Here is a 25982-nt window from a genome sequence, read left to right as displayed (position 1 = left end):
TCAGCAATTGCTGTGGACATCCATTCCATCGCTAGTGATCAAACACTTTAGATAAACTTCTCTTGTAACCGTCATATCAAACATAGTGCAGCAAGGCCCTCACAAAAGTCAATAGAATTATGGTCAAAGACAGAGAGTATAGACAGTGCTATGCTATGTTTGAATACTCTCTATTCTCCAAACAGCCACTAAAGAAATCAGGGGTAATTAAAATAGGCCTAGGAAAACAATTTTTTCGATATTGCCTGAAATATAATATAGTTTAGAGCTCAATCATTTGTAACCGACTGATGTATTTTCTATTACACAATGGACGTATAATAAAATAAATACAATACAATTACATTAGTTGCAGCAATAATTATAATTCAAGAGGCAACTATGCACAATATTCGGCATATAAATGAATGATGACTATCCAAAATGTTATAAAGTCCCTCGAGTTTACCCTAAAATGTTTGCAATGTTTCGAAATTCAAATAGGTGGAACACAACGTTCTACGAATTTCTGCTTTGATGTCAACACGACTGTGTACCTTATGGCTCCCTCACAGCAGAATTGAATCGATGCATGGACCCCTGTACTTATGGCTGAAATATAAACATGACCATGTTATAGTCCAAATCGGTATTCAGTGTGGCCTAAATAAGTATTTAAAGTGGTGGTTTATACCCATAATGTCCCAGTATCAATTGACCTATTTCTTACATCGGTGTATTATTGTGGTTTTGTGAAAATAACTGGTTCAGAAATGCCTTGTTTATTTTGACCAAAAAAATTTCATTACATTTTTGATTAAAACTGTAAAATGTGAAACGCATATAAATTAAGTGAGGTGAAGTCCACACTCCTTGATAGAAACAATAATACTCGGTTGGTCAGAAGATGCCAAATCACATAATTAAGGCTAACACAGAGAAAGGGAATAGCATTAATATAAAGCCCTTAATATAATATATATAAAGCCCTTAATATAAAGCCCTCTAATAATTCTAAATCGTTTTTTTCTGGAGGAAAACAATCACATTTGATGTATTGGATCCTTTTAAATGGGTCTGGCCTTTTCAGCCAGCGCAGGTGTAAGCTTCAATCGACGGTCAACGGATGAGGCTCGTGTCTAGGTGTGAGCAGATTATTCAAATAGGGCACTGAAGGAGTAAGGATTGGAGGGTTGAGCGCTCAGCGAAACGCAGTGCTGCTATACCACAGCAAGGCGAGGAGCCAACGTCATTAACTCCTGTCATCGTCAGTCGCTTTACAGTGTCTGAAGGCACTCAGGGCAGAAAGATACCCATGAACCAGTCACTAGGCAGCAAGCAGACTAAACGACCTGGGTAGCCTGTGGTCCCAAATCGGTTTTAGGGCCGTTTTTCCCTTCATTTTCTGCTGAGACTGAGGCTTTTGAGGGAAATTTGTTTTGGACTGTCCACAATGCTAAGCGCTGTTAAAATGGAAGGACACGAGCATTCAGACTGGAGTGCTTACTACGGAGAGCCCGAGGTGGGTAGAGTTTATATATGTATTTTGCTGTCTATACAACTCAATACTAGCCTTGAGATAATATTAACTTTGTCATCAAATATTGACTTGAGGCACCTACAAATCCTCCCGGATCTCTCCCCGGTTGGGCACAGACGTCAATGCAACGTCTATTCCAAGTTGATTCAACGTAGCCTAATATCATTTAAATATTTAAAAAAACGTTGATTCAACCAGTGTGTGCCCAGTGGGTCTTTTTCGATATCCTGACCAATTTCTAGGGAGAATGGAAAGGACATTTACGAAATATATGACCTGAATAGGCTATTTAATATTTTGAAAATCGAATTGAATCTGAAATGTATTTCTAATTATTCAAGCCTATAGGCACATTTCTATTTTGACTATCGAATTATTACGGAGAACACCGTGACCAGTTCGCCTCACTGGGCTATTCGTTGATCCATTCCTTCCCTTTTCAATCGTTTTCGTTTTGCCGTGTAATCAGACTTGGAATAAAAAATATAAAAAAATATTTACAATATTCTTTAGGATGTATATGCACTTCCCTGTTTGAACGTAATTGTGACGTTACAATTTATAGACTAAAATTTGATATTTAACCGACTAAAAAATACATGTTTATCTAAGTGACAACTAATTTACGTAGGCCTAATTATTTCGTTGTCATTTTACTAGAAGTCTTTATTTCACATTGTTAAAGCTATTATTGACCTCGTGCACTCTTTTCAGTGCTACACCTCAGTTGGAAACATGACACAACACACCGGGCTGGGAATGAACTCGATGAGCAGCTATATGAGCATGCCTGGAATGACTTCAACCAGCAACATGACAGGCAGCCCCATGAACATGTCATACGTCAACACGGGTGTGAACCACTCCATGGCCGGGATGTCACCGGGCTCCGGGGCCATGCACGGTATGGGAGCAGGGATGGCGGGCATGAGCGCGACGCTAAATCCGAATATGAGCCCCATAAGCACCCAGTCTCCATCGATGAATGCCCTGACCTCCTATAGCAATATGAGCGTTATGAGCCCCATGTATGGACAGTCCAACATAAGGTCAAGGGACCCCAAAACATACAGGAGAAGCTATACGCACGCCAAGCCCCCATATTCCTACATTTCTCTCATCACCATGGCCTTACAGCAGTCTACCACAAAGATGCTGACGTTGAATGAGCTATACCAGTGGATCCAGGACCTCTTCCCCTTCTACAGACAGAACCAGCAGCGCTGGCAAAACTCTATCCGCCACTCTCTATCTTTCAACGACTGCTTCCTCAAAGTTCCCAGGTCCCCGGATAAACCAGGCAAAGGATCTTTCTGGACTCTTCACCCGGACTCAGGGAATATGTTTGAGAACGGCTGCTATCTCCGAAGGCAAAAGCGGTTCAGGTGCGAGAAAGACCTCGGCAGGGAAACCGGGAGGAAAACTTCCGAGGGAGGCCCTAACAGCAGCCCAGAGAGCTGTAACGGTAACGAATCACCCCATCATACCCTGTCCGTTAAAGACGTCAAACGGCCCGTATCTGACCCGAAACCCCGGCAGCAGGTAATGAGCCCCGCCGAGCACGCGCCCACTCCTGTCCCACAGACACACCATCTTCCGTCTCAACATCACTCGGTGCTCGTGCACGAAGCGCACCTGAAGCCCGAGCACCACTATTCATTCAACCACCCTTTCTCCATCAACAATCTAATGTCGTCGGAGCAGCAGCAGCATCACCACAAAATGGACCTAAAAACGTATGAACAGATGATGCAGTATAACGGCTATGGTTCACCGATGACAGGGGCACTGTCCATGGGCTCAATGTCGACTAAAACGGGCTTAGATGTTGCTTCGACACCCACAGACACTTCTTACTACCAAGGTGTGTATTCGAGGCCAATCATGAACTCTTCTTGATTTTTATCACCATTCAATTAACTTTTTCTAGCAATTACAATTTGTACATTTGTAAATTGGTAGTTTTTTTGTTTTTATGCGTTACATTTTATGGACATTGGACATGGAAGGGACTGTCTCAGTGTCAAATTCGTTCAAATTATGTTGATATGGGAAGAAATGATTTCATACAGCCATTTTTCCATGAATTTGAAGGCGTAACTGTGTTACAAATTGTGAGACATTCTCTATGCCAATATCGTTTGTGTATCCCTTATAACTTATACGTTGTTCATGTGTATTCATGTAGCTGCTGAAAATCTATATTAAAGTATTATTTGATGTTTTTTTATATGACCTTTATGTGTGCATTACTATAAGGAAACATAAGAATACAGGCTAATTATTCAATAGGCTAACTGCATGATTTAAAATGTTAAAAACATCGAGCATCTTTATTTAAGAAAGGCTAGCAATTATGGCAAATATAAAACAATGAAAGATAAGCACCATCAATGAGTAAAGTAAGGGTTCTGTATTTATAGGCCTACGTGTGTACACACACACACACACACACACACACACACACACACACACACACACACACACACACACACACACACACACACACACACACACACACACACACACACACACACACACCACTACATATAACCCTATATATACCAGGGATGGGAAACTCGGGGGTCTGATTGGTGTCACAGTTTTTCCCCAGCCCCAGCTAACACACCTGACTCCAACAATCAACTACATGATCTTCACTTTAGAATGCAATTAGTTTGATCAGCTGTGTTTGCTATGGATGGGGCAGAGGTGTGACACCACTCCGGGCCCCGAGGACTGGAATTGCCCATCCCTGATATATAATATTAAATACTATTCAATAGTGCACCACTATAGCCTATCCAATTGCCCACATTTAGGAAAAATGTTTTTATTTTCGCCAAGAAACGAAACGAAAAGCACCACACCAAAAATAATGTATAATAATGCATTATTCATATTATTAAACGTAACTTAACCACATTATTTATTATTTAGCCTATTATTAATATGACATGAACGGACAACCATGACAATTATCGAATGACTTCCCGTTATATGTCCCACACCAGTCCTTCCCTGAACCCCACCGAGCACCAACATAATTTGCATATGATGCATGACATTTGTGCCATTATCACACAATAGCTCCTGTAAAATAGACAAGTGCACGGGAGGGAGAAAGAACAGTACACAATGAAAGTGCTGGTGATGTTAGTCCCACATGGAGCCCCTGACACTGTGTTGCTCTTAAACCACTTAACGTGTGACTCACCACTGATCCTAACTGATAAACTGAACCCATGTCAGAGCCCGTTCTGATTACATCAACAACTTCCGGATGGAATGGCAGCCCGTGTTGCTTTCACCGAGAAAACGTGAACATAAGCCATGTTCACAAAGAACGAACTAACGCGTATTAACCTTTTATTTAAAAACATTTACTCCCCCCCCCAAATAAAGTGAAGCCCTATGTGTGAAAAGGACTATAATCTCATCCACATTTTGCCACATTTTACCAACAGTATCCCCTAATGCAGGGCTGCCCAATTCCCGCCCCTGTCGGGGCCGAAACACTTCTTTTCATCCTCTTCTTCTGGATAGGTTTGTTGCGGTTGGACATTGAAAGCGACGAGATCTTGGAAGGCAGCAAACTGCTTCGGAGGACTGAAGTCATCGCAGCATTTATTTGAAAGCTATCTCTGTCAGTTTATTTAGCCACAACGAAAGATGTCACTAGCTTGCTAGTTTAGAATAAAACAATATTGTTTTAAACTGATGATATCGATTTGTTTAATAAACTTTGCATAAGAGAGACATTTGAAATATTTGTGTAAATGTAGCTATCGACACTAATAGGCATATAGCCTAATGTAAAGATTGCAAATGTGACTTTGAGGCGTTTACTGTAAATGTATGTTGTTTGCAGGTTCTTATCCGACGCATTTTGCACCGATCAATGATGACCATGAGTCGGTCACATTAGGGCAGTGCGACCCAATTTCGGTTCTGGACGGCCTAAACTCGAAATACTTCTGTTTTTTGTTTCTACCTTGGTAGTGAATTGCACTCAACTGGTGTCCCAGGTCAGAATCAGTCCCTTATTAGAAGTAGGCATTCAAAAATGTCAATGGACAATTTCTCTTGAGCCTTGTTCATGCCTGTGGTCTTTCTGTGGATAGATTTTTGTTTTTATTTTCATTAAATGTTGATTCGTTCGGGGGATAGTTTTGCATGGAGAAGAAAATGTATCTCTTGAAAAGGGATGGAGAGCATCCGATTGATGCATTTTGGTATGAGAGTGCATTGTGCTTTATCGGCAATTACTTGCCAGATTGAAATTTCTTTCTAGTGTTGAATTAATATTCGTTTTTCTTCGAATATAAATTTATACCGTAAGTGAAATATGAACATTATGTGTAGGCCTATACAATATTGATAATGATAAAAAAGTATATATATACAATAATAATATTAATAACGATAATATTATTAATAATATTAATACTTCATTATTATTATTTTCTGTTATAAATTGCATTATCGTTATAGGCAAATGTTTATTTAAAGCAGTCTAGAAATAACCAATGCAGGGACACGTTTTAGGTGTATTGATGGAGGTGACCCCTCTGCTATCCGGCATGGTTTCTCTGGTAGAGTTCATCTTCAGCATGAGCTGTGATCAGTACCTGACACTGGCAGACAGCTTCGGTCTTTAAATAATTGATTCACTCCAATTCCACTGGTAATGCAGGTCCTGGATTTGTCAATTAGCCTTCTAAACATTAAATTAGTGTATGCTCACAAACTTAATCTCAGAGCCTCGGTTCAAATAACGGACTAGCTGCAATATAGCCCTTCGACGGTTTGAAAATGGTCAGAACAAGACATAACTGGTCTTCGAGATTAAATAAACTACGTCCATAACGTTCACAATAGCCTGCCTATTTTGCATCTTGCTCAACGAATAAAAATCATGATTTTAGTATTTTATTTTTTATTAAGGATAATACTTTTATTTTGAATTTAATCTAATCCCATTTAGATGCTCGAAAATGTTAGCTTCACATTGTACCCATTGGCACAGTATATTGCCCATTGATTCCATGGAGGGCACTAGTACCCAACTATGATGCCCTCATGAGCCATTTTGGCTGGACCTAGTCCTGGAACACCCAAGTAGAGTGGTCTCCAAGGTGATTTGTGATACCAGTTTTACAAGCTGTAGCCTAATACTGCTTTAAGCTATTGGAGGGTGTGGCTTTTAACTCCACTCTGGTTTTAGGCCTAAATCTTATTTTGGTTACTGGCCCAACGCTCTAACCACTATAGGCTACCTGCCGCCAAAACCTGCCCCCATTACCCGGGGAGAAATAAGCAAATTGGAAACATGTAGTTGTATTTTTTGTGTGTACTGTATAAACAAGAGGAGTTTTAGATGGAGGGCTCAGGTTTGGGACATCCTCTTTCCATTAGGTCTGTGATACCTAACCTGATTCCTATCAGACTGCAAGGGGTGAACCGTGTTCCATCCACAATGACAACAATCTTAGGAGCAACTGTGCCTTTTATCACATAGCATATCCCCCTTTTGGACATCACGGAAAAGTGCCAAACCACGACAGTAGAAGCTGGATAAGGGAAGGCACTTGGTCCATAGGGTGAGAATGTGTGTGACAGAGGAGGACTCTGCTTGCCAGAGTTGATTGCTTGATCTTTTATGGCAGCCTGGTGCGAAATTCCTGCCGTGGGGGAGCCTTTCATAGGCGGTCGGCACAGTGCCGTTGACGCTCGGGGATGGAGGGACGGAGCCCTCTCTCACACACAGCTCTGTGTCAACACTGTCCCATTGACTGGGCTGAGAGTCCTGCCAGCAGTCTGAACCGGCCCTGACCTCCTCACTGGCTCCTCTTTACGTCCTCCTCAAGGCTCTCACACTGAGGGAAAAGTCAATCCATCAATAAATCCATCCATCTATCCATCATGGGAGGAGGGGGATCTCTAGTCTGCATGGTCTGCACTGCAAGCTGATGACAGAGGGCTCCTGTCAACTCAAGAGGCCTGTGTGCAATAACAACCTGGGAACCTTATGGTTTAGCAAAGGAGTGTGGGAAAACAAATGTCAGCTGGTAGTGTTACACTTTGGTTTTAAATGAAGCCGCAGGTCATTGAGGTATATTGAGATGGCAATGTAATAAAAAATAGATTTCTGATATTGAAAGTGTTATAATTAACTGTAAGGTCGTGAAAAATAATCTAACATTTCAAAAAGCTACAAGAAAACTAGCAATTCCACTGCATTTCATAGCCTTCTCATTTCACACATTATCATGTATCATTATCGCACATACCCCTGACTACAGGAAAGTATAGTATAGGTGGGTGCTTTAAGAAAGACATAATTTTCTAAGCCGTGGGTTGTGTATTGGGCTCTATGGCAGAAAGAAAGGCCACAGGCTCTCTGCAGGCAACTCCCCTGATGCCCACACAGTGTTCCAGAGGTTGACAATTAAAGGGATCCATTTTAATTATCTGACAGAGTAAATGAATGGTCCATTGTAATGCCAATGCCCCCATAGCACCCAAAACCTGATTTATCTAATGTGATTGGAGCTTGTTTTACCATTAGCAACAGAAAGACCTGTCATCAGTGGGAGATTTAACATGGAGATCTTGCTATAGTGTTCCCCACTGCAGACAGTCTCAGTTCCCCACTGTATGGATGTTCCCACTGGGAAGCCTGCTGAGTGGCGTGAAAGAGACCGTGCCAATACACAAAATAATGACCTTGGCTGGATCTACACTGTAGACAGAGATGCTGAGGACAACAGAGATGAGATGTTATGTTGGGGCCTGCTAAATCTTCAGAGGCAGTACTATGTAACAAAAAATAAATTAGCGATTTGAGTAGTGAGACTCTAGCCACAGCAAGAACGTAAATGCAGTGTGTCTAAAATGTGAATGTATCACCGCTGGAACGCTTATGAAAAAAGGAAGTTACAGCATAGGCTACACTCTCTCACATATCTGTATCGACGAGTATCTGTCTATCAGAGAGCCCTATGGGCCCTGGTCAAAAGTAGTGCACTATATAGGGAATAGGGTGCCATTTGGGACGCAACCATTGTAGATGCAGTTAGAAGACTGCAGAGAGAGCAGAGGACAGGATTGGACCTGCCTGGCTGGGAGAATGGTCAGTTAAGGGTGGGTCGGGGTACAGACACGGTGAGTTACTCAATAACCCACGGTCTTCTTTGAACCTCAGACAGGATCGATGGGTTTTCCCATGCATGTACGTAGGCCATGGTTGCGTCCTAAATGCTCTCTCCTAATTAGTGCACTACTTTTGACCAGAGCCCATTGGGCAATATAGGAAATAGGGCACCATTTGGGACGCTACCTACGAGGCAAGGCAAGGTTATTAGATGTCTGATGCTTTAGTAATTACTCTGTCTTCAGACTCAAGAAATACCATATTCAGCACAGGACAGAATTCCAAACACTTTGAGATCTATCAAAATGAAATCAATGTGCTAGTTTAGAGTTCCATGAAGATCACAAAAAATCTCACACCAGAAAATAAGAAAAACAACAAAGGATCAAAACAATTATTTGCCATTGAAACCCATGACAATCAGCCACACTGAAATGACTGTTCTCGCAATGGAGGCAACTGTGAAATTAACCTCTATGGGGCAATGGAGGCAACTATGAAATTAACCTCTATGGGGCAATGGAGGCAACTGTGAAATTAACCTCTATGGGGCAATGGAGGCAACTATGAAATTAACCTCTATGGGGCAATGGAGGCAACTATGAAATTAACCTCTATGGGGCAATGGAGGCAACTATGAAATTAACCTCTATGGGGCAATGGAGGCAACTGTGAAATTAACCTCTATGGGGCAATGGAGGCAACTGTGAAATTAACCTCTATGGGGCAATGGAGGCAACTATGAAATTAACCTCTATGGGGCAATGGAGGCAACTATGAAATTAACCTCTATGGGGCAATGGAGGCAACTATGAAATTAACCTCTATGGAGGCAACTATGAAATTAACCTCTATGGGGCAATGGAGGCAACTGTGAAATTAACCTCTATGGGGCAATGGAGGCAACTACGAAATTAACCTCTATGGGGCAATGGAGGCAACTATGAAATTAACCTCTATGGGGCAATGGAGGCAACTATGAAATTAACCTCTATGGGGCAATGGAGGCAACTATGAAATTAACCTCTATGGGGCAATGGAGGCAACTGTGAAATTAACCTCTATGGGGCAATGGAGGCAACTGTGAAATTAACCTCTATGGGGCAATGGAGGCAACTATGAAATTAACCTCTATGGGGCAATGGAGGCAACTATGAAATTAACCTCTATGGGGCAATGGAGGCAACTGTGAAATTAACCTCTATGGGGCAATGGAGGCAACTGTGAAATTAATGCATCATTTTTTAATCCAAACATTTGTAAATGTTTCAATATTCCGTGCAGTGGTTAGACGATAGAGTGGAGGAGCGGAGGCATATAATAATCTGTAGGAAACATTTAACGGAGCATTTGCTGATAAAAGTGGCGGTGGCCAGCCCCCCCGGCTTAAAGCAATTCATTCAGCATCCTGACATAAACTCTTGGCTCCTTTGACAGCTTGGAGCTGAAATAAAAATGCTAGTTCTCCTGGGAACAGAGGAAGATGGCAGGCTCCTTTCTCCACTGTTTGCTCAGTGGCTCTGAGAGCAATCTTCCCCAGTCAAAATGAAATGCAAGGACACAAACAATGTGCCGGGAGAGAGAATGGGAGACGGCCAATGAACAGTTTGGACTATTTGCACAGCAGAAGGGCAGCCACAAAGGCAGGCCGATGGCTTTCCCATGAATCAAGCGTGGTGTCCTAGGCTCCTTTTGTTGGGGCCGGTTTGCATCCCCATCGGTTAGATAAGACTATAGATGTCTTATGCTTTTAAAAGCCTTTTCTCTGCAAAACTCTAGCGTCATGTGACCACATCTGTCCTATCTGCCCTGATTATGCTCCATTTGACTCCATGACAAACTGTGCTCATTGTTTTATTGGCTTAGATCAGCCTTGCACGTGCCATGGTTTAGCATGGGCTATAGTATGCTTCGGCGGTGCCAAGTGTGGTGAATGATATTGTATTCCCTATGATCCAGCCCCTTCATGTAGCAGACACATTACAAGCCTACATGGGTGCATCAATGGAATTCTCATAATAGTAGCTACGTCATCAGTTACAGGGGTAGGTTACTATAATTGTGGACCTAAACTGACTTTTATACAGTGGGTTTAGTACCCCTCTAACCACCCTGTCATCCTCACCAAAGCCCCCCAGCCCAGATCAGTCTGGGTGGCCAGACCTGTGGTCTGAAAGGCAAACAGATAGGCGCTTAAGCTCTTTTTGCCTTAAAAAAGTGACATTGTACGTCCCAATGAATGGCAAACAGCTGTTTATCTAGAGTCAACTAGATAGGTTTAGAATAGTTTTGGGATATGTCTGGCACAAAAAGGTTTTGGTGGCACCATTAATGTTTCTGCATCTTTTCTGTCCAAAACACCTTTGCCCTTTACAAGCCACTCCATAGTTTCTGCCTACACATAGGTTTCTGGACAGTAGCCTATGGTTTCTGGACAGTAGCCTATGGTTTCTGGACAGTAGCCTATGGTTTCTGGACAGTAGCCTATGGTTTCTGGACAGTAGCCTATGGTTTCTGGACAGTAGCCTATGGTTTCTGGACAGTAGCCTATACAAAGGTTGATGTGCGATGTCTTCAAGGTCCGAGCAATATTTAAGTGGGAAACCAGCTAAATGCTTTCCTGATATCTGTGTAGCTGATTCCGCATCTTCTGTGATGCTGTAACATTGAATGTTATACAGCATTGTCTGCATTCCAAATGGCACCCTATTTCCTATATACAGTAGTGTGCTACTTTTGACCTGAGCCCATAGGGCAAAAGTAGCACATTATATAGTGAATAGGGTGCCATTTAGGACGCACACATTGGTTAGTCCCATTGCATTTTTGGCTGTTTTAATTAACTGTCTGGATGGCTTTGTGATAAGGAGTCATTAGAGACCTACAACTTAACAATTTAATCGCCGTATATGTTGTTGTATAGCAGAAAATATCTCATGGCACGCAGGCCTATAGTACGTCTGTGTGATGACGTTTTGAAAGGCCCATTGATAATTCTGGAATGGGTGTGTGCCGATGGTGTAACCCTTCTTATAGGGAGAGACACTTAGGTATGCATTTTCTCAGTGTGTGAGTGAGTGGGCTAGGCTACTGGGTGGTGCAGGACCCCTCCTTCACGACTCGCTGGTGCTGAAACACAGCTCTGTTACAGGGTTGTTGTCCCAAATAGCACCTTATTCCCTATATAGAGCACTACATTAGGTGCTCTACATATGGAATAAGTAGTGCACTGTGTAGGAAATAGGGTGCCATTTGGGACATAACCAGGATCTCACCACCCACTCACAGTCCTGTTCACAGTCCTCAGTGCCATGAATTGAAATGATTTGGGAGTGAGTGCTTGGAGCTTGGCGTGCTCAAGAACCTAACCACATTCACTGAAAACCCCGTGCTGAGCTTGACCATTACCAACAAGTAGCTTATGACCCCTTATGTGACACTGAATCCCATCTATGGAGTCCTGGGATGTAATATATTTTCCTTACATTACAGATATAGGACTGAAGAGGCCATTTCCAATCACAATTCACTGTTATGGCTTTTTCCACTGATAAGTTGTGGTTGTGAGGTCTCTGTAAACAGACTTTGGAGCACAATGTCTTGGGCCTGATGAGCAGATGACTCCAACATTCCTCTCCGGGTTATTCTCTGGCTGTTTTCACCTTAGGACTGACTAACGAAGGACCATCGGGAGTTATCTGCAGGGACCATAATACACGTCATCTTTAGGACGAAATGACAAGTGCATTATTACAATGTCACAATTATTGTAATAAAAATGAAGTCAGGGAGGCAAGAATTCTGGTGGTCTGTATATTTTATTACATTTTAACAAAGGTGGATATAGCACATTTCGGCCAAGAGGCCTTTCTTCACAATTAATGTGATCCCAGGAAGAAATGGTCTCACAGCTCGGTATTTAATGCAGATACTGAGGAAATTTACTCTAGAGACGCATGTCAAACAATAGGATGCAATGCTTTTAAAGAGAGCAAACACCGCATCTCTGTTTACACTTATCTGTGCCTCAAGTCTGTGTGAATGTTATTGCGACGTGTACTCTCTGAGGATAGTGAGAGACGGGACGGGTTTATGAAAGATTTAACACCAGCCCTTAAGAAGCTCAAGCTCTCTCTTTCTCCCCAAAGCAGGTTTCATCTCAGTACACCCAGGAGGGGTGGTGCAGTCTGACAGAATGCCAGAGGAAGATAAGATGGGGAGCGAAATAGAGAATGAGAAAAAGAGAGAGAGAGTATAAAAGAAGCCTATTGTATCGACCAGTGGTTCTCCATCCTGGTCCTGGGGACCCAAAGTTTTAGCACGTTTTAGTTTTTGCCTTAGCACTACACACCGGATTCAAATCATGGGGACTGCTTAACTGTAATATTGTACACTACATCTCATATTTATTTGATTTTATTTACTTACGTAGGCCTATGTATGCTGCAGTTCATCATTTAGCTGCAAATCTGTTCATCTTGAAATAAACCTTAAATATATACTGAACAAAAATATAAACACAACATGTAAAGTATTGGTCCCATGTTTCATGAGCTGAAATAAAAGATACCAGAAATTTTCCATACGCACAAAAAGCTTATTTCGCTCCAATTTTGTGCATTTCTCCTTTGCCAAGATAATCCATCCACCTGACAGGTGTGGCATATCAATAAACTGATTAAACAGCATGATCATTACACAGGTATACCTTGTGCTGGGGACAATAAAAGGCCAATAAAATGTGCAGTTTTGTCACACAACACAACAGATGTGCATCAAAGCTGGGACTGAGACTGAAAAACAGCTTCTATCTCAAGGCCATCAGACTGTTAAACAGCCATCACCAACACAGAGAGGCTGCTGCCTACATACAGACTTGAAATCATTGGCGACTTAAATAAATGGATCACTAGTCACTTTAATAACGCCACCCTTTGTCTATACTGTATTTTACACCATTTATTGCATCTTGCCTATGCCACTCGGTCACTGCTCATCCATATATTCATATGTATATATTCTTATTCCATCCATCCCTTCACGTATATTTTTGTGTATTAGGTAGAATTGTTAGATTACTTGTTAGATATTGCTGCACTGTCGGAACTCGAAGCACAAGCATTTCGCTACACTCGCAATAACATCTGCTAACCATGTGTATGTGATCAATCACTGTGTTAACTAACCTCCAGACGAGCTTCAATGCCATACAACTCTCCTTCCGTGGCCTCCAACTGCTCTTAAATGCATGCTCTTCAACCGATGGCTGCCCGCACCTGCCCGCCCGTCCAGCATCACTACTCTGGACGGTTCTGACTTCGAATATGTGGACAACTACAAATACCTAGGTGTCTGGTTAGACTGTAAACTCTCCTTCCAGACTCACATTAAACATCTCCAATCCAAAATCAAATCTAGAATCGGCTTCCTATTTCATAACAAAGCATCCTTCACTCATGCTGCCAAACATACCCTCATAAAACTGACCATCCTACTGATCCTCGACTTCGGCGATGTCATTTACAAAATAGCCTCCAACACTCTACTCAACAAATTGGATGCAGTTTATCACAGTGCCATCTGTTTTGTCACCAAAACCCCATATACTACCCACCACTGCGACCTGTACGCTCTCGTTGGCTGGCCCTCGCTTCATACTCGTCGCCAAACCCACTGGCTCCAGGTCATCTACAAGTATCTGCTAGGTAAAGCCCCGCCTTATCTCAGTTCACTGGTCACCATAGCAGCACCCACACGTAGCGCGCACTCCAGCAGGTATACCTCACTGGTCACCCTGAAAGCCAATTCTTTTTTGGCCACCTCTCCTTCCAGTTCTCTGCTACCAATGACTGGAACGAACTGCAAAAATCACTAAAGCTGGAGACTCTTATCTCCCTCACTAGTTTTAAGCACCAGCTGTCAGAGCAGCTCACAGATCACTGCACCTGTACATAGCCCATCTGTAAACAGCCCATCTATCTACCTCATCCCCATACTGTATTTATTTATTTATCTTGTTCCTTTGCACCCCAGTAGCTCTTCTTGCACATTCATCTTCTGCACATTCTACCATTCCAGTGTTTAATTGCTATATTGTACTTATTTCGCCACAATGGCCTATTTATTGCCTTACCTCCCTTATCCTACCTTATTTGCACATGCTGTATATAGACTTTTCTACTGTATTATTGATTGTATGTTTGTTTATTCCATGTGTAACTCTGTGTTGTTGTATGTGTCGAACTGCTTTGCTTTATCTTGGCCAGGTCGCAGTTGCAAATGAGAACTTGTTCTTAACTAGCCTACCTGGTTCAATAAAGGTTAAATAAAATAAAATAAATAAATAAATATAGACAGGTGTGTGCCTTTCCAAATCATGTCCAATCAATTGAATTTAGCACAGGTGGACTTCAATCAAGTTGTAGAAACATCTGAAGGATGATCAATGGAAACAGGAGCTCAATTTCCAGTCTGATAGCAAAGGTGCTGAATACTTATGTAAATAAGGTATTTAAAAAAATAAAAGTTTAATACATATGCAAAAATGTGTAGACTGAAGAGGACAATAGTTATTTAATCCATTTTAGAACAAGGCTGTAATGTAACAAAATGTGAAAAAAGTCAAGGGGTCTGAATACTTTCAGTAGTTGCTGTTACATTTCCATATTAAGTAGTTATATAGTTCACCTTAAGATCAGAGGAAAACAGGAGAGGCTTGCTTCCCATAAAGAGAATAAACTTGACTAAACACCAATGACTTCTCAGTTCCATCATTCATTTCTCCAGCCGCTCCATACTCCTCAGTATCAACCTACTGTGCTCATACTGCCATGGTACTCTGTCCTAAACCCCTTGAGAGCAGGCCACTCAGATCACTGTGGTAAATGATTGACCTGCCACTCCCACACACTAGAGTCCTCCAGTGTTTGGCCCTCTCTATTGACTCAGTGGAGTTTCACCATGTTTTTAACTTCTCTCTCTCATCTCTTCCAGTTCAACAACATACCACTAAAACAGCCTATGCTGGGAAAACATAAATAAACAAACGTTACGATCGAGCCGGGATATAAGAAAGGATGATTGGCTGCCACAGCGACAAAGATGCACAGAAACTGAGAATGAGGGTCTTGGTGTGGACTCTCGTCTGAAGATTAATGTGGTCTTTTTCTGAGAGCTTCATTTCCTCCATCCAATAAAAGCACTTGACAACGAGGAAATGAGCATCAGAGTTCTCACTCACAGCATGAATTAAGACAGAAACACAAGGGCCCCATTTAATTAACACACACCGTAGAATAAATGAACTATCACTCATTTCAATCATGGCACACATGAAGTGAGGGGCTGGACCAACAATGACTATGTCTCAAATAGCACCCTTTCCCCAATATAATGCACTAATTTTGACCAGGGCCCATGGTAAAAAAACACTATATAAGGAATAGGGTACAATTTGGGATGCTGGCTAAGATTGTCATTGTAAATTGCCTGAATTTTATGAAACTAGTAAATGTTAATGTGTTTTAATATTTGTATTCAAGTGTATTCCTCCTTATACCTTGCGGCCAAGGTGTTTTGATAGGTGGGCCGGCAGAACCACCTCTACCTGTCTATTGGCTCACAGGTTTGTATGCTGATCTGGCTGCACAGTGGAGAAGGTTGTAAGTGGACAACTGTTCACACTAGCAGAAAGTCAACGCCGGCCCTGGATTCACCCTGCATCACTGATACATTTGAACAGTGTTATCAACCCCAACACTGAAACAGACATTTCTATTGTACCATGAATGTTCTTGCCTATATGTGGAACATGTAAGGGAAAACATGTGAAGGTTGCAATATTAACTGCGCTGCTTGGATATGACGACATCTTAGTCCTAAAGCTAATATGAAATATCAGCACTCTCGTCAGAGAGGCTGAATGGGACAAAGCAAAAGGAAAGGTGTCCATTAATCATTAACTGTACTAAAAGCCTGGCTCTTTGTATTCCCTTGGTGCCTGGGTTATCTGGCTACCATGTGACATGCCGGGACTTTTTCCTAGTAGATTGGGGAAAGCCAGTGAGCAAACACAGGTGTTTTGGAGTCAGTGGCGCTTGCTGTCAGGGACAACCGCAAACACAAGCAGTAATGCCTGATCCAATGAGACACAGTGTTTGCCTGCAGCTTCCTGGTGATCCAACATTTCAAGTCCAACTGCTTCTGCCGACTGCCCCCCCCCATTCGTAACTATTCAAACACTGCACGTTCGAAAGTGTAATGAAAAAAAAGAGAAAATTGGGAAAGACCAGGGGAGCAGGCACAGGCATGCTAAGTATTTTGAAACGTGAGCGCTGGATGGCCAAATGATGGGGTTGAGCAAACAAATGTATTGTGCAAAATCCCTCATTTTGTAAAACAAAACACATTTATTCTTCTCAAGTGGTCTATATCCATGACCCCTTGTGGTAAATGAATGAAGCAGACCAGCGTTCCAGTCACCAGAGCCACACACATGGTTTGGAAGGCTGGATAGGGAAACACAAACATTGTTCACAGGTCAAAACACATACATAAACAATATTCAATACACATCATGCAATACATTTAGCATGCCACACATTCACATCACATGTTTATTATTAGATTTATTGACACTTCAAAGTGTAACTATATGCAGTACCAGTCAAAAGTTTGGACACACCTACTCATTCAAGGGGTTTTCTTTATTTTGACTATTTTCTACATTGTAGAATAATAGTGAAGACATCAAAACTATGAAATAACACATATGGAATCATGTAGTAGCCCAAAAAATGCTAAATCTAAATCTACTTTATATTTGAGATTCTTCAAAGTAGGCACCCTTTGCCTTGATGACAGCTTTGCACACTCTTGGCATTCTCTCAACCAGCTTCACCTGGACTGCTTTTCCAACAGTCTTGAAGTAGTTCTCACATATGCTGAGCAATTGTTGGCGTATTTTCCTTCATTCTGCAGTCCAACTCATCCCAAACCATCTCAATTGGGTTGAGGTTGGGTGATTGTGGAGGCCAGGTCATCTGATGCAACACTCCAACACTCTCCCTCTTGGTCAAATATCCCTTACACAGCCTGGAGGTGTGTTGGGTCATTGTCCTGTTGAAAAACAAATGATAGTCCCAATAAGTGCAAACCAGATGGGATGGTGTATCGCTGCAGAATGCTGTGGTAGCCATGCTGGTTAAGTGTGCCTTGAGTTCTAAATAAATCACTGACAGTGTCACCAGCAAAGCACCCCCACACCATCACACCTCCTCTTCCATGCTTCACTGTGGGAACCACACACGCAGAGCTCATCCGTTAACCTGTCACAAAGACATGGCAGTTGGAACCAAAAATCTCAAATTTGGACTCATCAGACCAAAGGATAGATTTCCACCGGTCTAATGTCCATTGCTCGTGTTTCTTGGCCCAAGCAAGTCTCTTCTTCTTATTGGTGTCCTTTAGTAGTGGTTTCTTTGCAGCAATTTCGACCATGAAGGCCTGATTCACGCAGTCTCCTCTGAACAGTTGATGTTGAGATGTGTCTGTTACTCTGTGAAGCATTTATTTGGGCTGCAATTTCTGAGGCTGGTAACTAATGAACCTCTGCAGTAGAGTTAACTCTGGGTCTTCCTTCCTGTGGCGCTCCTCATGAGAGTGAGCTTCATCATAGCGCTTGATGGTTTTTAAGACTGCACTTGAAGAAACTTTCAAAGTTCTTGAAATTTTACGGATTGACTGACCTTCATGTCTTCAAGTAATGATGGACTGTTGTTTCTCTTTTTACTTATTTGAGCTGTTCTTGTCATAATATGGACTTGGTATTTTACCAAATATGGCTATCTTCTGTATACCCCCCTACCTTGTCACAACACAACTGATTGGCAACAAACACATTAAGAAGGAAAGAAATTCCACAAATTAACTTTTAACAAGGCACACCTGTTAATTGAAATGCATTCCAGGTGACTACCTCATGAAGCTGGTTGAGAGAATGCCAAGAGTGTGCAAAGCTGTAATCAAGGCAAAGGGTGGCTACTTTGAAGAATCTAAAATCTAAAATATATTTAGATTTGTTTAACACTTTTTTGGTTACTACATGATTCCATATGTGTTATTTCATAGTTCTGAAGTCTTCACTATTATTCTACAATAAAGAAATTAGTAAAGATAAAGATAAACCCTTGAATGAGTAGGTGTGTCAAAACGTTTGACTGGTACTGTATGTATTTATAGAGTGGCTCCACCACTGGTGTTTCACACTTCAAATCACTTCAAATCTTTGGCCGTCCGGCACACGTCAGGCTAGCTATCTGTTTTTGTTCAAATATTTATATGTTTGTGCTTCATCCATCCAATTTAAAATTCACAGCAATCACAGTTGCTGTAAATCTGTGAATTATCAGTAAAAAGATAAAGGTGTTTGAAGCAAACAGATAAAACCAACAGAAGAGAAGGTGTAAAGTTGTAAAGTAAGGGATGAGAGGAAATGAGCATGGCTACTGGGAATCTCACGGCTCTGCTAGAATGAGGACACAATATATATTCCACATTCACTACTACACTATTATCATCCAACTCCTAGGAGGCAAGAATGACTGTAGTTATCACATATTGTATAGTATTTGTACAAATGTTAGAAACGTGTGTATTTATGACAACTGTCATAACTTCCAAGACTTCAAGACTTCCAACTATTAATCAAATACTTCCAAGACTTCAAGACTTCCAACTAGTTCACTACTTTATCTCCTCACAAAAATAGAAGCAAGGTGTCTTGATTTGAAACATTGAATATGGACAGAGAAGATGGATACTTTGCCATTGCATTGGTGAGCCTCTTCACATTCCTCTCACCTGTGTGGTCTTCCCCTCTTAGTCTGCATTAACCTCTAACAAGACCTCTCCATGTTCTCAGTGCATTAGTGCAGGGTCAGCCAGTGTGTCCGTCCCCAAGGGTCACTGCAACCAGGACACAGGGATAAAGTGTTCCCCACTAGAGGGATTACCACTGTGTCTGCCTCCCAAATGATACCCTATTCCCTATATAGGGCACTACTTTTCCCTATATAGTGCATTACTCAAAAGCAGTGCACAATATAGCGAATAGGGGGCCATTTGGGACGCATGCTGTATCTTAGCAGTCCACTGCCAGCCACAGAGTTGGTTTGTAATGCATTTGCACAGAAACAAAGAGAGAACGTTAGGAGCCTGGGCTTCGGTCGACGTGACAGATGTGACGGTCATGCTCGAACTCTAAACAACAACTGACTGGTGCTCAGCGCAGAGATGCCCCCCAGGCAGAACATAACACAAAAACACATTTAGAGGGACTTAGAGCTCAACTTATGATGACCTGCCTCATTATCAGCAATAAGTATACATGGAGGCAGCATAAAGTATGTGCTCTCCCATTATACAGATGCACAGTGCTATATAGGTTAGCAGAGCTGTGAAGTGACAGGGAAACAGCTGGTCCAGGGATGGAAGGGGTGTGCTGTGTGTAGGCAGACTGAGCCTGCATTCCAAATGGCACCCTATTCCCTACATAGTGCACTATGGGCCCTGGTTAAAAGCAATGGACCTTAAATAGAGAATAGAGTGCAATTTTGGAGGGACACTGAAGCAGCTGCTGAGGATCACCTGTCTGCCAGGTAAACATGGCCTGTCCTTCCCCTTCTTCTCCAGGGGCAGCTGCAGTGCTGGGGAGCTCTGGGATGCATCCCAAATAGCACCCCACCACCTTAATAGTGCACTACTTTTGACCAGAGCCCTATGGGACCTGATCAAAAGTAGAGCACTATACAGGTAATAGGGTGTCATTTGGGACGCTGTCCTTGGCCTGGAGCGGAGCGAAGCAGGAACAAAGGGGGAAACACTAATTCCCAGGTGACCTGTCTGGGATCCAGCCGCCTGTGTGTGTGACACAATAGGGCCTGATGATGTAAGACAAACACACCATCCATCGCGTGTCGTGTCCTCAGGAATCAGAAAACATGCAGTATCACAGCGGCCAGGTGACAGTCAACTCCAGACAATTCATTGGGTTTAAAAATTATACGGTGAGATGAAAGCAGAAGACTAGATAGATTTAGCAGGGAAGGATTGAACTAAAGGTGAGAATGTGCTTCAGTGTGGGGATAAGGAGACATAATAGATGTATCTGGTTCCCTCTAGGGAGAGGGGAGAGAAACCCAACATCACTGATTAACCAACAGGAGCATGGGTCAGGATCCAGACTGTGAGATAACGATGGAGGTAAGATAACACAGGCCCGTGACATATGCAAACAGCATGGCTGCTGGGTCCAGACTGTCCCAGATAATATGTCTCTATGAAAGGCCCCAATAGTAAAAAAATAAGTAATGGGTTAACAGTTTTTCCGGGGTCATTGTGAAGGTGATTGACTGCCACCGGAGCAACAACATGGACAACATGAATGGCTGTAAAAATAACTCTGACAAGACAGCAGCACAATGAGAGAATAAACTCATGAGCGAGAAGAACTTGAGCCTTGCTGGTCCATTCACAGCAGGAGGGCTATTTGGAAGGGCTTGTATCAGCTATTAACTAGCACACAGTGGCTCTATCAGACAGTGTGATGATGATCAAGCATGTCCCATATTCACCACAGTCAAATTTACAGTTCCTTAAACACTTTTGGTCATAGTATTTGTTTTATACAAATGCTATGGGTCCATCGACTGTCAGTGAGATACATTGACAAATACAAACCACTGCAACAATGTATATTACACAATGCCCCTTACATTTTAAATACAAACAATCATCAAAGGTGAAAGAGAAACTCTGATTTAATCTGGCAGTAATGACTCGATCAGGACGGCCATTGGATTCATCTTAACCTCTATGGCGGCACGGATTAATTCATTCCTCTCACTTTAAAGAGAAGCCTTAGTAAAACAGTCCATGTAAATACCTCGTACTGGTGACAAGCTGTGTCTGTTGGCTTACACCCTGTCCGCAATGTTGTCATTTCCTAAAGTTTGTCCTGGAAACCAATCAGCGCTTGATAAAAGCCCACTGCAAATATGAGCAAGATTGCCATCCACATGTCAAGGTTTACTCAGTATGAGCGAGTGTATATGCTCTGAAGGCAGAAGAGGAGGGGGATGAGCTGGGCGAGAGATCTAGAGAGATGGAGTGATAATCAAAACAATCACAGAGACTCTTAGGTACAAAACTATGTTCATTGATGATATGGACACAGTGATGGAGGGTAAGGATTTTGGGCACTGGCCAGCCGGGCTAGTTGACTGCAATTTCCAAAATCTGCATCTCAAATCAAATCAAACTTTATTTGCCACATGCGCCGAATACAACAAGTGTAGACTTTACCATCAAATGCTTACTTATACAAGCCCTTGACCAACAGTGCAGTTCAAGAAGAAAATATTTACCAAGTAGGCTAAAGTAAAAAGTAATAATAAAAAGTAACACAATAAGAATAACGAGGCTATATACAGGGGGCACCGGTACCGAGTCAGTGTGCAGGGGTATAGGCTAGTTGAGGTAATCTATACATGTAGGTGGGGGCGAAGTGACTATGCATAGGTAACAAACAAACAGCGAGTAGCAGCAGTGTACAAGGGGGGAGTCAATGTCAATTGTCCGGTGGCGATTTTTATGAATAGTTCAGCAGTCTAATGGCTTGGTGGTAGAAGCTGTTGAGGAGCCTTTTGGTCCTAGACTTGGCACTCCGGTACCGCTTGCTGTGCGGTAGCAGAGAAAACAGTCTATAACTTGGGTGACTGGAGTCTCTGACAATTTTATGGGCTTTCCTCTGACACTGCCTAGTATACAGGTCCTGGATGGCAGGAAGCTTGGCCCCAGTGATGTACTGAGCCGTTTGCACTACCCTCTGTAGCGCCTTACGGTTTGATGTGGAGCAGTTGCCACACCAGGCGGTGATGCAACCGATCAGGATGCTCTTGATGGTGCAGCTGTGGAACCTTTTGAGAATCTGAGGGCCCATGCCAAATTTTTTCAGTCTCCTGAAGGGGAAAAGGTTTTGTCGTGCCCTCTTTACAACTGTCTTGGTATGTTTGGACCATGATAGTTCGTTGGTGATGTGGACACCAAGGAACTTGAAACTCTCGACCCGCTTCACTACAGCCCCGTCTATGTTAATGGGGGCCTGTTCGGCCCGCCTTTTCCTGTATTCCACGATCAGCTCCTTTGTCTTGCTCACATTGAGGGAGAGGCTGTTGTCCTGGCACCACATTGCCAGTTCTCTGACCTCCTCCCTATAGGCTGTCTCATCATTGTCAGTGATCAGGCCTATCACTGTTGTGTTGTCAGCAAACTTAATGATGGTGTTGGAGACGTGTTTGGCCACGCAGTCGTGGATGAACAGGGAATACAGGAGGGGACTAAGTACACACCCCTGAGGAGCCCCAGTGTTAAGGATAATGCGTGACAGACGTGTTTACGCCTACTCTTACCACCTGGGGGCGGCCCGTCAGGAAGTCCAGGATCCAGTTACAGAGGGAGGTGTTTAGTCCCAGAGTCCTTAGCTTAGTGATGAGCTTTGTGGGCACTATGGTGTTGAACACTGAGCTGTAGTCGATGAAGTCGATGAGCTGTAGTCGGTGGGCTAGTTTGACACATTTTCTCCTAACCCGGTCTTAAAAGTACCTCTGGATAGCGGGCTAGCTTAATTTACATCCCTGTATGACACAGGAGGTTGGTGGCACCTTAATTGGGGAGAATGGGCTCGTGGTAATGACTGGAGTGGCATTCGTGGAATGGTATCAAATACTTCAAACAATTGGTTTCCATGTGTTTGATGCCATTCCATTCACTCTGTTATAGTCATTATTATGAGCCGTCCTCCCCTCAGCAGCCTTCACTGCTGTATGGACACCCCCTGATTAGAAGGGCTGACTGTATGTGTACCTGAATGTAGGATTACACAGGGGTCAATACATGTAAAAGACAGCCCAAACGACCTCTCTCACTGTTGTTCCTAAACTAAATAAGAAACAATATTACTCAGCATGCAATGACCCAGTGTCTTTACGTGTAGCGTCAGCTTGACTGAGATGACTGTTAGCATAACCAGGGATACATCCAGATGATAATTCCCCATTCCCCCCTGCACACAGATATCTGCAGTGTGTGTTTGTGAGTGCATGCGTGCGTGTGAGAGTGTGCGTATGCATGCGTACGTGCAGGCCTTGAACAATGAAGGTAAACACTGCTTGTCCAAACAGTGCATTGCTGGCTCTCCTACAAAGCTTCCCCTTCACCTAAGAAGCATGCAGCAGTTCCATTAGTCTTGGTCAGAGAGGACCATTATTATTCATAAATAAGTGATCGTTCCTTAAACCAACTGTGTCTTCCAACACACACACACGCACACACACCATTTCTCTCCCTCACAGGAAGGAGGGGGGACGGTGGGGGGACTTCAGGTCCAGGGCTAAGTAGAATCCTTGGAGATAAAGCCCCTTTCTGCATATAAAGAGCCCCTGACGGGAGAACACACAGCCCCCCAAAAGACACACCATCACAACCCTGCCAAGCTGCACTAAACGAGCCAGCACAAGATAACACGCCATTCTATGTAAAATTCAGATGAAGGAGTGATGTATCTCATCGATACCTTATCATCTGATAAATGGCACAATTGTAATGGATGGAGGACACAATGATCGGTACTTCAGCTGTCATGAGAAAAACAATGCATGGGATATAAATAGATGTCCTGCATCCTTTTCATGGCTAATGGGAGATATACAGTTCTACGTTGAGATTTTAGTCATTTAGCGGACGCTCTTAGCCAGAGTGGGTTACAGTTAGCGCATTTATCTTAACCTAACATGTGTTGCCCTGCGGGGGAGGCAAAGATATGTGTGTGTGTGTGTGCGTGTCTGTGTGTGTGTGCATGGGTGTGTGTGTGTGTGCATGCGTTTAGAGCAGGGGTATCCAACCCTGGTCCTGGAGGGCCGTAGGCACTTCCTGTTTTTGATTTAATCAACCTGGAAGACCAGGTGTGTTGGCCAATCACTGAACTGATCAATAAGCTCAGCTGGTTAGGTTGGTGCCCAACTTCAAAGACTGCTTTGAACCGTTCTGAAAAAATCTGAGGCAGAATCAAATGTAAAAGAGTCTGTGCTAACGAAAAAAACGAATCGTAATAACAGTCCTACGGAGTGACAGGAAACTCCATAGACAGCTGTTTGGCAAATGCTAATACTTGAACCATTTCACGAATCCGTTGACCAAACATGACCAAGTTATGTCAGTGTCTGTTGCTCCAGTGTTGCCATGTGGCTGCCATGCAAGCCATTCATTTAAATATGCCTGTTAATTTAGCCATTTGGCATGAATGGTTACCATTCTATCCAGGTAGCTCATGAGTTCAGGGCTTCAAAAAGCCACATCTCTAGCAGACCATGAGGTTTCATTTGCAGCCTCGCGCATGTGGCAGGCAGTCACCACAATCCAAAAGAACCTGGGTGGCCGCCACTATCTAAGCCCCCTCCTACTAACACTATAAAGCCTTCATTTAGTGAGCTAAGTCTACTATGACAGGGATCCTAGCTACAGTTAATCCCATCGAAATGGACCATCTTACACACAGGACACAATGAAAGCAGTGGGAGCACAATGACAGTGATTTATTGTAAGCAGAACTCGGGTGGCAGGATTCTACAGCGTGATGACACAATGGCTACTACCATGGAATCAGAAAGCCTCCCCACCTGTGTCTAAAAATAACAAGTACATCTTTGCATTCATCAAGGATTTAGTAGCCTCCTAGATACCAACATCTGGGGAAACCAAAATGCTGCACTCGATCAGCATGTAGCAGCCTGCTATTTCTTCCGCAGTGACTGTTTCATTGTAAACAGCAACTACATAGACAACTATTTGTGTTATTTGGCATACAATCGCTCATCACTCCCTTCCTTTATCCCATCTATGTACAACTAACAGTCGAGGAAGACCTATAGTTAAATATGGTGTAATAAAGTAGTAAGAAAATAAACACAATTCTTCTTCAAACATCCCATGTTGGGTATACATTTTGAAAATGGAGGAAATTCATTAATGTCTGGTCAAATAAGACAAGTTATCAGTGTCTCGGGAGTCAGTGAAAGAAGACACAAGGAGACTGCCTGGACACTTCAGGACCAGTAGCAGTGTGTGGGTAAAATCAACGTGGAAGCCAAGCCAAGCCAGTAAAAAAGCCATATTACAACCTATGTTGTGATAATTGCATTGTTTGCTCTATAACCCATTCATTCATAATATACAATAAAGCAGAGACAACAA

General features: G+C 42.7%; 1 protein-coding gene across 1 annotated transcript; it reads left to right on the top strand.

Annotated features, from left to right (window-relative positions):
• The first annotated feature begins 1128 nt into the window (after nucleotides 1-1128).
• Nucleotides 1129-3749, top strand: LOC120024276 (forkhead box protein A2-like). The gene is made up of 2 exons (XM_038968472.1): nucleotides 1129-1501; nucleotides 2234-3749. Exons 1-2 carry the CDS (start codon nucleotides 1433-1435, stop codon nucleotides 3416-3418), a joined length of 1254 nt encoding a protein of 417 aa, XP_038824400.1. The 5' UTR covers nucleotides 1129-1432; the 3' UTR covers nucleotides 3419-3749.
• The last annotated feature ends 22233 nt before the right edge of the window (nucleotides 3750-25982 follow it).

This window comes from Salvelinus namaycush, chromosome 29 (genome assembly GCF_016432855.1).
Source record: "Salvelinus namaycush isolate Seneca chromosome 29, SaNama_1.0, whole genome shotgun sequence".
NCBI lineage: Eukaryota > Metazoa > Chordata > Actinopteri > Salmoniformes > Salmonidae > Salvelinus > Salvelinus namaycush.
The sequence above is the reverse complement of the archived record's forward strand: the minus strand, read 5'-3'. Positions and strand labels throughout refer to the sequence as shown.